General features: G+C 43.8%; 2 protein-coding genes across 3 annotated transcripts; one reads left to right on the top strand and one right to left on the bottom strand.

Annotated features, from left to right (window-relative positions):
• On the top strand, window positions 1,329-3,394 carry LOC8062901. 2 transcript variants are annotated; one of them, XM_021458312.1, is made up of 5 exons: window positions 1,329-1,787; window positions 1,868-2,097; window positions 2,628-2,726; window positions 2,845-2,913; window positions 2,999-3,216. In XM_021458312.1, exons 1-5 carry the CDS (start codon window positions 1,514-1,516, stop codon window positions 3,074-3,076), a joined length of 750 nt encoding a protein of 249 aa, XP_021313987.1. In that variant the 5' UTR covers window positions 1,329-1,513; the 3' UTR covers window positions 3,077-3,216. The 2 variants fall into 2 exon arrangements, with proteins under 2 accessions (XP_021313987.1, XP_021313986.1); XM_021458311.1 differs by having other exon boundaries at window positions 1,354-1,787; window positions 2,845-2,918; window positions 2,999-3,394.
• LOC8062900 (5-oxoprolinase) lies at window positions 6,493-10,961 on the bottom strand. The gene is made up of 2 exons (XM_002465006.2): window positions 10,810-10,961; window positions 6,493-10,586 (listed from the first exon to the last, which is right to left on the bottom strand). Exon 2 carries the CDS (start codon window positions 10,530-10,532, stop codon window positions 6,753-6,755), a length of 3,780 nt encoding a protein of 1,259 aa, XP_002465051.1. The 5' UTR covers window positions 10,533-10,586; window positions 10,810-10,961; the 3' UTR covers window positions 6,493-6,752.

Genomic DNA, 11,994 nt, shown 5'->3' with positions numbered 1-11,994 from the left:
CATAGGGTTTACATTCGGGGTTGGAACTTGGACGCGGGATGGGCTGAAAACCCAATCGAAAGCAGGCGGTAAATTCTGAAGCGGTCCAGTGGGCTACTGTTGTTGCTGGGCGAGCATTCGAATGAGGTGCAGTGCACACCGACAGTCCTTGGTGGGTACACATTCCGGTACAAGTACAACGGCGCGTAAATACGCCTCTCGCGGCCTCTTCGTCCTCGCCCACGCTGCTCTCTACGCAAGCTGGTTCAACAGTGTTTCTAGGACAACTCTAATAATGGTTTGTAAGGTAGTTTCGAGCATATTATTATTTTGTATTTTCATAAAAGAGAAAGAAAAATCATCTCTTGATCTAGAGCTAATCTCATGTATATATTTAAAGATCATATGAGGATGTCACTATTTATTTATTTACGTCAAGCAAATGAAAAAAGGTCCCAAACTCTACGGTCGGGAAAGTTGTCTTGTGGCACTATTTATGTTATGAAACTATGAGTTATGGATAGAAGTTAATATTATTGAGAAAGTTGTCTTAGAGCTAATAACTAGCTCATATTATCTTTAGTGTTTGCCTGCTTGGCGAGTCTTGCTTGGAGCAAGACAAGCATCTCTCTCCAACCTTGGAACTAAAACTTTGGTAGAATTTGGATGGTTTAGCATGAATGAAGACCTTGTTTAGTTCGTGATTTTTTTTGATTTTGATTACTATAGCACTTTTATTTGTATCTGATAATTATTGTCCAATCAAGACAAACTAGACTTAAAAGATTTTTTTTAAAAAAAAATTACAGTATAATTAGTAATTTTTTAATCTATATTTAATGCTTCGTACATGTGTCACAAGATTCAATATGACCGAAAAATTCTGAAAATTTTAGGAACCAAACAAGGTCGAACTCTATATTTGAACCAGTCTTTTCGAACTAAGTTAAGTTTATGGGAAATGGTCAGTAACATCTACGGAGTATGTCTTTAGGTATGTTTACTATAGAATTGTGTTTTATAATTAGATTGGATCAGACCAAAAACTGATTAATTTACTCTTGGAAAATTTACTCTTGGAAATGCACTGACGATGGAGGGAGAATGCATGCATCCATTTGATGACACTTTCGCAATCCATGCCGTCCGCGTGCTTGGAGCGTGTCTGGGAGTTTGCACAGCCCACTGCCCACACGGGCGGGCGCGCGGTGGCACAGACAGACGCACAGTGCGCGGTGCGGAGATGGGTGTGGCCCACAGATCCCCGGGCGATTAGACGGGCCACCCGACCCCACCGGCAGTCCGCAGGAGAAGCAAAGCGGTGCGCGTGCGTCGTCCACGACGACCCGCGACACTGACACGGGATCTCCCACTCGTGAACTCGCCCGCACCGCACCGCACCGCACCGCAGACGCCGCGCGCGAGAATTTAACGAGAGAGAGACTGGCGCCGCGCCTCGCGGTCGCGGAGGCGGAGCCTGGACTGGAGCCAGCCAGACGGTGACGCGGCGAGGCGAGACACGGGGGTGGGGGGGATGCCAGGAGCGGTGGAGCCGGCAGAGGCGGACGCGGCGGCGGCAGCAGCAGCAGCAGCTGCCGCTGCGAGTCGTCGGCGGCCGACGGCGGCCGAGCGCCGGCGCATGTACCGCGACCTGGCGCTGTCGCTGCGGTGCGGGCTCCGCGACGCGGCCGCGGGGTTCTCGTTCCTGCGCCTGCGCGGCCTCCGCGCGCTCCTCCGCGCCCTCCGCTCCGCCGCCGACGCCGACGCGGGCCTCTTCCGCGACTCCCAGTCCATCCGAGATCTCCAAGGTCGTCCCACGTCACGTTCACGTCTCGCCGTCGTAGCGGCCCTTACTCACTCGTGCCGACGGAACTGGGTTTTTTTGCAGTGATCCCGGTGCTGTTCGAGCACAGCCTGCGCAAGGCGGCGGCGACCGGGGCCGGGGCCGGGGACGCGGTGCTGACGGTGGCGCAGGTGCTGGGCATGGCACCCGCCGCGGCCAGGCTCAGGAACCCCGCCACGGACTCCGAGGTCGTGCTCGCGCTCAGGGTGCTCGAAGGCTGCTGCCTCCTCTGCCCGGCCTGCGCCGCCGCCGCGCACCGCTACAATGCCGTCAAGGTACGTCACGTACGGCCTCGCGATCGTCGGTGCACCTCTGCATTTGTTGTTTTGCTTTCCACCTTGTTCGTTCTTCTGGTCTGTCCTGCCTTTACTACTGTTAGATGGCTAGTTCTTTTCAGTTGTCACCACACACACACTAGTACAGTGAATTGGAACCTGCACAGACACAGACGCAGTACATGAGGGCACTAGAACTTCGCTAGGATTTAGGAAGTTGGGGGTGTCTGGACAGTGGGACAAATTGTCCAACACATCAGGACACCATGTCCTGCTCCTGGGCTCCTAGCAAAGTACTTCACCCAGAAGACGTTCAGTTCAAGTTTAGTGAATTATTATGATTCCTTGCACGAGAGGCGAAATCTATACTGTACCAAAGTAGTTCGAGACATTGGGTGGGGATTAAATTAGTTCAAGCGCCAGTACAAACAGGAGGCAGTCGCTATGCTATAATAACTGGTTTTGGATTCATTGAACACCAAAGTAGTAACGCGTTGTTTCCAACGTTGTTTCTGTCTGAATATACTCAGGTAGTTCTGAATATACTGATGACACGGGGCATCCTTGAGCAAAGAGCATGTCTGGACACCCTTTTAGCGTTGCTGGTGGATTGCTCAGAAAATCTGACGGTAATTAAGATCTGCTCGTCGAACATGGAACCCTTTTGATCTTCTTTCTACAGTTTGTCTGCTCATCTCTCTTGTGCCTGTGTTTCCTCTGATCACCTCCTGTTGGCATCTTTGGTAGGATTTCAAAGAACAAGATGGGCTAAATAAGATTGCTGCTATTGTAAAAGACGCAAACAGGGACGACAATGTAAGGTCTGTTGGTACTCCATAACACGTTCCACTATGACTAACAGCTTTATCACAATAAAATAATATCTCTCTTTTTTTTTCAGGTTAAAATGTTCAGAGTTTCTGCTTCTTTACTCTGGAAATGCAAAAGAAAACTGCGGCGCAGCTTCCTCCGAGTCTAATATGCAAGAAGACTTGGAAAGACTTTTCGGAGAAAAATGTGCATCATTTATCTGCTCAATGAACCTATTCAGCTCAACTTTAGATTCACAAATGAGGCAATCTGAGCTGAGCTTTCTTGCAGAGCATGTGTTGGATTACATGTAGTAGCCATACTAAAGATGACCATAATTGTGTCATTCCCTTCACAGATATGCAGTTGTCAGTGGTCGAAAATAGAGTTCGGTGCTCCAAAATGTATGTTTCCTATTAATTTGGGTAACTGATGACGGTGTTAATATATCAGCTCAACGACTCCGAAGGTTTCACCTGCGTTAAAAGCGAGCAATGATCGCCTAAAGGAAATATGCATCAAGCTAACAATAAGTTTATACTGCATGTTTGCAGCAGAGCTATCTATCATTTTATTAAGAAGAGAGTACTGAATGAAGAATGTCATGCACACAATGACACAACACACGAGACCCAAACATTCTAAAAATCTAGCAGGAACCCGCGCGTTGCCACGGACGCAACAGAGCAAGCTAAAAAAAAAAGAACCAAGTGGTTAAGAAGTGGGGTCATACTTATCAATCGACTGACAACATGATTCAAACAGCATGCTAACGTTCGAAGGATATAGTAAAATATAGAACGCAAGACTGACCATTGCACATATATAGTGAAATGGTCCTTATATATAAGTGGGCAATGGACGTGTTATTTTTTAATCTGAAAACCACTGCAAGCAGAGTAATCTTTGAATGTATCATAAATAATTTTAGGCTCCGATGAGTCAATAATTTCATTCGATAGAAGATATATCAGTTTTAGATTTACAAGCTGCAGTGGCTAACATTCTTCATTGAGTCTTTGATTTACAATCTGTAGTGGCAAAGTAATTTGTTGTTTACAGAAAATAGTAAACTATCAACTTCTTTAAGGAATGGCCTGATATTATGAAGCTTTTCTATAAAAGAGGAATTGAAAAGTAGGCTGACATGCTTACAACATACATGCAAATAAATGTAAATGAATTGAATGGTACACCCGAAAAACGCATGTATTTCCAGTTTGTCATTTCGCAGGCAGGCAGGCAAAGATGGGAATAAGCAACAATCTTAATGCCATCACTCAAAATTCATTCCCCAATCTCTGTCTGACTGGAAATTCTATGAAAGACAAATATGAGTTTTTTTTTAGAAATAGGTCACAAAAAATGAGGAACATAAGAAAGGATAATAGTTAAGCATAGCATGTTTCTAACACAAAAACACAAAACAAATAAAGTCGAAGAGTAGACATGCAGTAGAAGAGGGCAGATGCACAGCATTACTTCCACCCTTGGTGCCAAGCCTAACAGGTCAGGTGACGCCTGGTAGGCGAATTATGCTCATATAGGATCTATATTTTCAAAAAAATTATCACCTCGATGTATTGCACCTGTAAATTAGCAAAATGTTCCTCTATAAAAAAAAGATCTATATTTATATAAGAAAAAGATGGCATGAGTTAGTGCTGCAGCATAATTTCTATGCCATTAAATTACAGACGTTTGATGAAATGTGCAGGCAGAGACATTGGCACTTGTTAGAATAGGCTTTACAGGCTGCATAAATCACAAGTGGCATTGCAATTGTTTGGAAAATAAGGCCAAGGTGTGAGTTGACTAAAAACAATGACCAACAACCAATGGGAACTAAAAGTGACCAAAGAAAATACAAATAATACATTGTCCACAGACTATTTGGGGCATCTCCCATATGGTCAAGACTCAAGTTTCAACTTTGGAAGTGCATTAGGATGTCAACACATAGGAATGACTGGTATATCATAAAAAATAAGAACAGATAAAGCATATACTTATCCTTATGACTGCTGGGTTATATGTGATCACTAATCAAGGTGCATCCGATTAGCATGACAAATAAGGGAAAATTACTATGGGTTTACCTTTGAAACAGGTGAGAAAGGAATGCTGATTGGAAGGGAAGAATGCAATAATCCTACTGTTAATGTGGCATACAAATTGATCCCATGTTATAGTACAAATAATGTTGAAGCGCGGAGTATTCTGGAGTTACCAAAAATGGGACACATAATTTTTTACTAATCGACTTGAAGACTTCTCTCTTCTTCTTCTTTTTTTCCTCGAGACCTCAAGGGTTGTTTGCTGCTAGGGAAAATGTCGAGCTGGGGAACTGAATTTCCAGACGTAAGTGTAGAGAATTAGGAAAACACCTTGCACCAGATTAGGTGGGGGGGGGGGGGGGGGGGGGGGTATATATGATTCTCTGAACCACAGGCAATAAATAACAGAGAAGAACAAAAGGAATCCCAACACTGCAGGTTCTGTGACTACGGCGTCACTAACTGTTTTTTAATGGCCTAAAACAGTAAAGAATGTGGTTCAATTTAAAATATGGTTTTCTTAATTTTTGTAATGAATGTATATGTAGCTCCATCAGTTTTGCCTATAGATATAAGTGAATAAATAGTGTTCAGAACAACAATTCAAAAACTGGTAACTGCATACATGATAAGCAAGAAAAAAGAATTTTCATCTTTTCTTCAACATGGCACCTGTTATTACTAATCAGTATTATCTATGAGCTGGACCTAAAAAAGAAAGAATGACAATAAGGAAGTCGTGGAGCACCAAACCTGCAACAGTGAAGCAATTTTCCCATAGACTAAGTATTGTGGAAACCGATGATTTCAAAAACCTGAGCACCATATACATAATGGTGAATGGTGATCACTCCATGAATTGCCTAAATGTGACCGCACGTACAAAATCTAAATGAGACTGTACTTTGGTGGCATAAGTAGCAGGTCCTTGAGGCTGGAACTGGACCATTGTGGACTTTCCATTTTGTTGAGTTCGTCCTGTGGACACTTTCGTATAAACAGACGAATAAATTAAACTTAGTCATAACCTAAGCCATGGTTCCAACATCACAGTGAAATAAATCCAAGTAAATAAGCATATCAATATGACGAAGCCTACAAAGAAAATTAGTGTAAGCTAGAGCATGGGTCCAACATCACAGCGAAACAAATCCAAGCAAATAAGCATATCAATATGACGAAACGTAGACAGAAAATCAGTGTGAAATATAGATTCAAGAACTGTACCTTCTCTTACTGCAGTCCGTAACCAACTGAATGGATAGCAATAGTACTGGGACATAAGACCTGTAACTTCTCTTATTCATATTTCAGTCCGTAATCACAAGCTGGGGTATGCGTGCACGGCATGGGAGCAGTATATGTTTGGTAATTACAGGTTTAATAATAAATAATCTACGAAGACCAACATCAATGAAGCAACAATCACAATTCACAAGCTGAGGTATGCAGGCATACAAGGGCATGTTTAACATAAACGATAGGAAAATTAGCATGGCAATTTCTGACTAATATCAAAAGTTCAAAATAAGAAGAAAGTGCAAACGTCATTCATCATCAATTTTGCCATTATAGGTTTCACATAAAAGGTATCTGATGAACAATAGCACCACTCATGCTTTATTCAGATCCAATGCCTCAGGGAGCAATAATAGCATCTGCAATCTCCAACAGGTTGTGTTTGTGTCAGTCCTATTACGTTTTATTTCAATAGTGGTATAAATAGAGCTACTAGTGTACAAAGGTAGGAAACAAATGGTGGACGATCAGCATCTGCAAGAAGTGTCATCAAGGAGAGCCAAAGCCACCACCACCGGGCGTGAAAATCTGAAGAATGTCACCAGCACTAACTGATACAGTGTTCTTTCCTCCAAGGTAAATCTTTCTACCATCTTTTCTGACTAAATAGTTTGCACCACGAGCTCCATCTCGTCCTCCTTTTAGTCCCCTGGGAGCATGCACCCGTCTCTCAGATAGAATGCTCACAACAATAGGCCGCCGGAATTCAATCTCCCTCACAAGGCCATCACCACCTCTGTGTAAACCAGAACCTCCACTGTTCTCTCTGATGCTAAATGTGTGCAAAAGAACAGGGTACCGCTGCTCAAAGATCTCAGGGTCAGTCATCCTTGTGTTTGTCATGTGACATTGAACGCCACTAGTGCCGTCCCAGGTTGGCCCAGCTCCACATCCACCCCCAATGGTCTCGTAGTAACCAAAGGTGTCGTCCCCAAAGGTCAAATTGTTCATGCAGCCCTGAGAGCAGGCACAAGCTTGAAATGCCATTAGGATAACATCAGTCACTCTCTGAGACGTTAGCACATTGCCACCAACAACAGCAGCCTTGTCACTTGGTGAGAGGAAAGAGCCTTTAGGAATGAGGATCTTCACAGGTGCTAGGCAGCCCTGATTTAGCGGTATATCGACATCCACCAAGCACCGTAGGCAGTATATGACAGCAGCTGTTGTAACTGCTTCAGGAGCATTCCAGTTGCCATAGACCTCAGGACTGGTACCCTCAAAGTCAATTGTAGCTTCACCTTTAATAGCATCAAGGGTGAGTTTCAAGTGAAGGACAGAGCCATCATCCATATAATCTTCATCCTCAACAACACATGATCCATTCTCCTTTGCAACTCTAGACGCAACTGTTTTGAGCATCTCTCTGACAGCTACCTCAGCATTCTTTTGAACATGGTTCATATATGATTGAACAGTGACCAAGCCATACTGATTTATAAGTTCTTTGATAAGTGATATACCTCTCTGGTTTGCTGCAACCTGAGCATGGAGATCGGAAAGATTATCTTGGATCCGACGTGTTCCTGGGATCTTATAGCCAGCAAGTTCATCAGAGCAAGGTGACTGCAGCAGCTGGACTATTCCTTCCTCTTGGAAAACACCCCTTTCGACAAGTTTAAATGCTCTGATGGCAGCACCTTCCTCCCAGATACATTTTGAGAAAGGAGGCATGCTTCCTGGCGTGATGCCACCAATCTCAGCATGATGACCTCGACTAGCAACAAAAAAAACAAGCTTTCCATGATCAAAAACTGGCGTGACAACTGTTATGTCTGGAAGATGGCTCCCCCCAGAACATGGATGGTTTGTTACAAGAACATCACCCTCATGGAGGTTATCACCCCAAAAATTAAGCTGCCAACACACAGTACTAGACATGGCTCCTAAATGCACAGGGACATGAGGTGCATTTGCAACAAGGCCACCATCTGGACCAAAGAGAGCACAAGAGAAGTCTAGCCTTTCCTTTATGTTAGTGGAAATTGAAGTTCTTTGAAGTGTCCGACCCATCTGTTCAGCGATACCCATGAATCGGTGATTGAAAATAGAAAGTTGGACCACATCTGCAACTTTCTCTGATATTGATACAATGCTTGGAGCTGCATTAATCTCTATTTTTATGTTACCATACTTTGTAATGATGGCCTTACAGTCTTTTTCTATGATCACAGTACTATTCCCATTCATAATAACTGCAGGACCCTCCAAGACATGGCCATAACCTAAATTCTCAAGCTTGTAAAGTGGAGTATCTTGCCACCCACTTGAAAAATAAATCCTGCATGAACTTTCTTTCACAGGTTTGGTTGATATCTGCGTCAATTCACGAGGCTGGAGGATGTTTGTACTAGCGACACCCTGAACTCTCACATCACATATGAGTATTTTCCTGTTTTGCAATTTGAAGCCATACTCTTGCTGAAATAATTTTTCAAACTCATCGGCATAGTCATTTCCAGATCCTTGCTCTGCTTGTTTAACCATGATGGCCGTATCAGTTCCCTCATACCTCAAATTCAAGTATGAATCTGTCCTGATGCTCTCCTCTCCAAAACCCTGCTCCATCAGCTTTTCTTTCACCTGTTTTACTAAAAGGGCTTCTCTTCTAGATGCTTCTGCAGATGACTCGGTATTATAAACAGCAGAATATGGTTCTTGCAAGTCTTCAATGACATCAGCAAGACCCATCCCATATGCACTCAATATTCCACAATATCGGTGAACAAGTACCTCAGACATACCCAAGGACCTTGCCATAGCGCATGCATGTTGTGGGCCAGCACCACCAAAGCATGCGAGGGCATGGTTCTTTGTATCATGCCCCTTCATTTCGGTCAGCTGGCGTATAGGCCGGCACATTGTCTCATTTGCGACATTGACAAACCCAAGTGCAATCTCCTCAATTGCCATGTCCTTTGCTGATGGGTCCTGACTCTTTCGGTGAGAGTTGATCTCAACTGCAAGTTTTTCAAAGGCCTTTCTTGTAGCCTCATAATCAAGGGGCATATCTTCATTTGGACCAAATATTGATGGGAAGTACTCAGGAATAACAGTTCCTAGGATCAAATTGGCATCGGTAATTGCTAGCTCACCACCTTTTCGGTAACAAACTGGACCAGGGTGTGCCCCAACAGATTCTGGCCCAACCTTGAAAGCCCCAAATTGAAACTTAAGCTTTGATCCACCACCAGCAGCCACAGTGTTTATGTCAAGCTGGGGAGCCTGAATAATTGACCCAGCAATCTGTGTCTCCAGAACTTGTTCATAGCTTCCATCATAGCGGCTCACATCCGTGGATGTACCCCCCATGTCAAACCCAATCAGTGGCTTTGATGTCTCAAGTCCAAACAAGGTCTGCGAGTAGCCAACCACACCACCTGCAGGTCCTGACAATACCGCTTTATGGCCAGAGAATCTCCTCTCCGGTGCAAGTCCTCCATCTGATTGCATAAATAGCACATTCACTTGTTCAGAACCCCCTTCAAATCTCGACATGAATCCCGATAGGTACTCTTTGATGACTGGTGTGAGATAGGCGTCCACACTTGCCGTCAGGCCCCGAGGCACTGCACGGACCATTGGTGTCAGTGATGAAGACAACGATACATGCTTGAATCCCATCCCCAGAGCTAACTTCTCAACCAGGAGTTCATGATGAGGATAAGTATACGAATGCATCAACACCACTGCCAAGCATCTTATCCCCTTGTCAAGCAGACCTTTCAACAGAGGCTTCAATGCTTCAACATCAACAGGCTTTGCCACCCTCACCAGTTCCCCAGAGATTCCTTCAACAGATGACCCATCCCTGTCGCTGTCACCATCCCGAACGAGCTCAACTCGTTCGTCGATCTCAACCACCTCCTCATAAAGATTCGACGGCTTTGAGACCTTGAGGTCGAATATGTTCGGGCGAGCCTGGTTGCCAATCTGGAGCAAATCCCTAAACCCCCTCGTCACACAAAGCGCAATCCTTTCGCCCTTCCTCTCCAGGAGGGCGTTGGTGGCGACCGTGGTGCCCATCCTGATCCACTCGATCTTGCCGGTGGGGATCTTGGCCGACCGGGGGATCCTCTCTCCGGAGAACTCCTCCAGGATCCTCCGGATCCCTTCGATGGGCGCGTCGTCGTAGTTTGACGGGTCGACGGAGAGGAGCTTCATGACATAGCCTTCTCTTCTCCCAGGTACCTCGGCATAGATGTCAGTGAAGGTGCCGCCCCTGTCAATGCAGAACCTGAACTTCTCCGCCGTGCTGCTGCTGCCCATTGTCCGCCTCTCCCAAGGTCAACACACACTCAGCAGGCGAAAAATTGGAGTTCTCTGAAAAGATCACAAAAGCAGGGTTGGTACTGGTACACCTGAGATTAATCTAGAAGTGATGGCTTACAGCCATGGCCCTGAGCTGCGTCGCGAATTCCTTTATTAATCTAATCTACCGCAAAGACTAAAGAACAGAGGATTAGCGGGGATAAACACTGCAGAGTGCAGACTAGTCGGTCTCTACTCTCTAACAGGGGGATGAGTGAGCAGGAGGAGAACTTGCCTCGGTGCAAGAACAGCGGCGGCGACGGCGGGAGATCGCTGGAGATGGTTCGACCCACCACGGAACCACCGTTGCTGGCCGCAATGAAAGAGCCACACGATGAGTCGATGGTGGCAGACGAGGAGAACCCAACATGGGTTTGGATTGTGTATTTTGTTGGCTGGTGGGCCCATGTCAACGTAAGCATGTTTTCTCCGGAATTATCGGCCTTGATCGCTAGACGCTAGTGCTCTGAATGCTGCAGCAACTACACGCTACCTTTTTTTTTTTGATTGAAAGCTCATAGTATATATTAAAACGTACACTAAAACCAGATTACAGATATTAAGGTTAAGAAACCTCATGTACATGGACACAAGCACCTAGCAACTAGACATAAATCCTTAACCACTTATAAGGAAAGCATCCAGAGACTAGAATATGGCAATGCAAATTTAGGCCTTGTTTAGTTTTTTTTTTCAAAATGGATACTGTAGCACTTTCGTTTATATTTGACAAATATTGTTCAATCATGGACTAATTAGGCTCAAAAGATTTGTCTCACAAATTACATACAAATTGTGCAATTAGTTATTATTTTTATCTATATTTAATGCTCCATACATGCACCATAAGATTCGATGCGACGAAGAATATGAATTTTTTTGCAAATTTTTTTAGGAACTAAACAAGGCCTTAAGTAGGATCTCTAAGATAAAAAAAACACCCAAAACAAGTAATAAATGTAACATTGTGAGCCTTTCAACGATTAGAAGAATATAGTTTTGATTTTAATATTAGGGTAGAGGGGTAGATAGATATATTATCACCTTCCCCTCTACATTTTACCATTTGTCATATCAAGTACTCCATCCACTTAAAAATAAAGTCGTTTTTTTACAGTGATACGGCCTCCAAAGCATGACTTTGACTTTTTATTTTAATAAAAAATATTTATCAAAAAGTAAAAATATGTATGTATTTATGAAAGTATTTTTCAAGGCATATCTATTGATAGTTTTCATATTTCAAACTCAACAACTTAAAAGTTATTCATGATTTATATTCTTAATGTTTAATCCAAAACGACTTTATTTTTTAGTAAGGAGGAAGTAGCAAAAAACATGGAAAACTATAAATTTAATTTCATCAAACTACAAATATAGACATTATTTGAATAACGATACCTTGCACCAAACTATGACC

This window comes from Sorghum bicolor, chromosome 1, assembly GCF_000003195.3.
Source record: "Sorghum bicolor cultivar BTx623 chromosome 1, Sorghum_bicolor_NCBIv3, whole genome shotgun sequence".
Classification (NCBI taxonomy): Eukaryota; Viridiplantae; Streptophyta; class Magnoliopsida; order Poales; family Poaceae; genus Sorghum; species Sorghum bicolor.
Note: the sequence above shows the minus strand (reverse complement) of the source record. Positions and strands in the feature narration are given on the sequence as shown.

What these genes read in the sequence shown, in the direction of transcription:
- LOC8062901 (XM_021458311.1), top strand. Translation starts at nt 1,514, where the DNA reads ATGCCAGGAGCGGTGGAGCCGGCAGAGGCGGACGCGGCGGCGGCAGCA. An exon ending in ATTGCTCAGAAAATCTGACG is followed by an intron (nt 2,727 to 2,844) that starts GTAATTAAGATC and finishes CATCTTTGGTAG; the next exon opens with GATTTCAAAGAACAAGATGG. An exon ending in AACAGGGACGACAATGTAAG is followed by an intron (nt 2,919 to 2,998) that starts GTCTGTTGGTAC and finishes TTTTTTTTTCAG; the next exon opens with GTTAAAATGTTCAGAGTTTC.
- LOC8062900 (XM_002465006.2), bottom strand. Translation starts at nt 10,532, where the DNA reads ATGGGCAGCAGCAGCACGGCGGAGAAGTTCAGGTTCTGCATTGACAGG.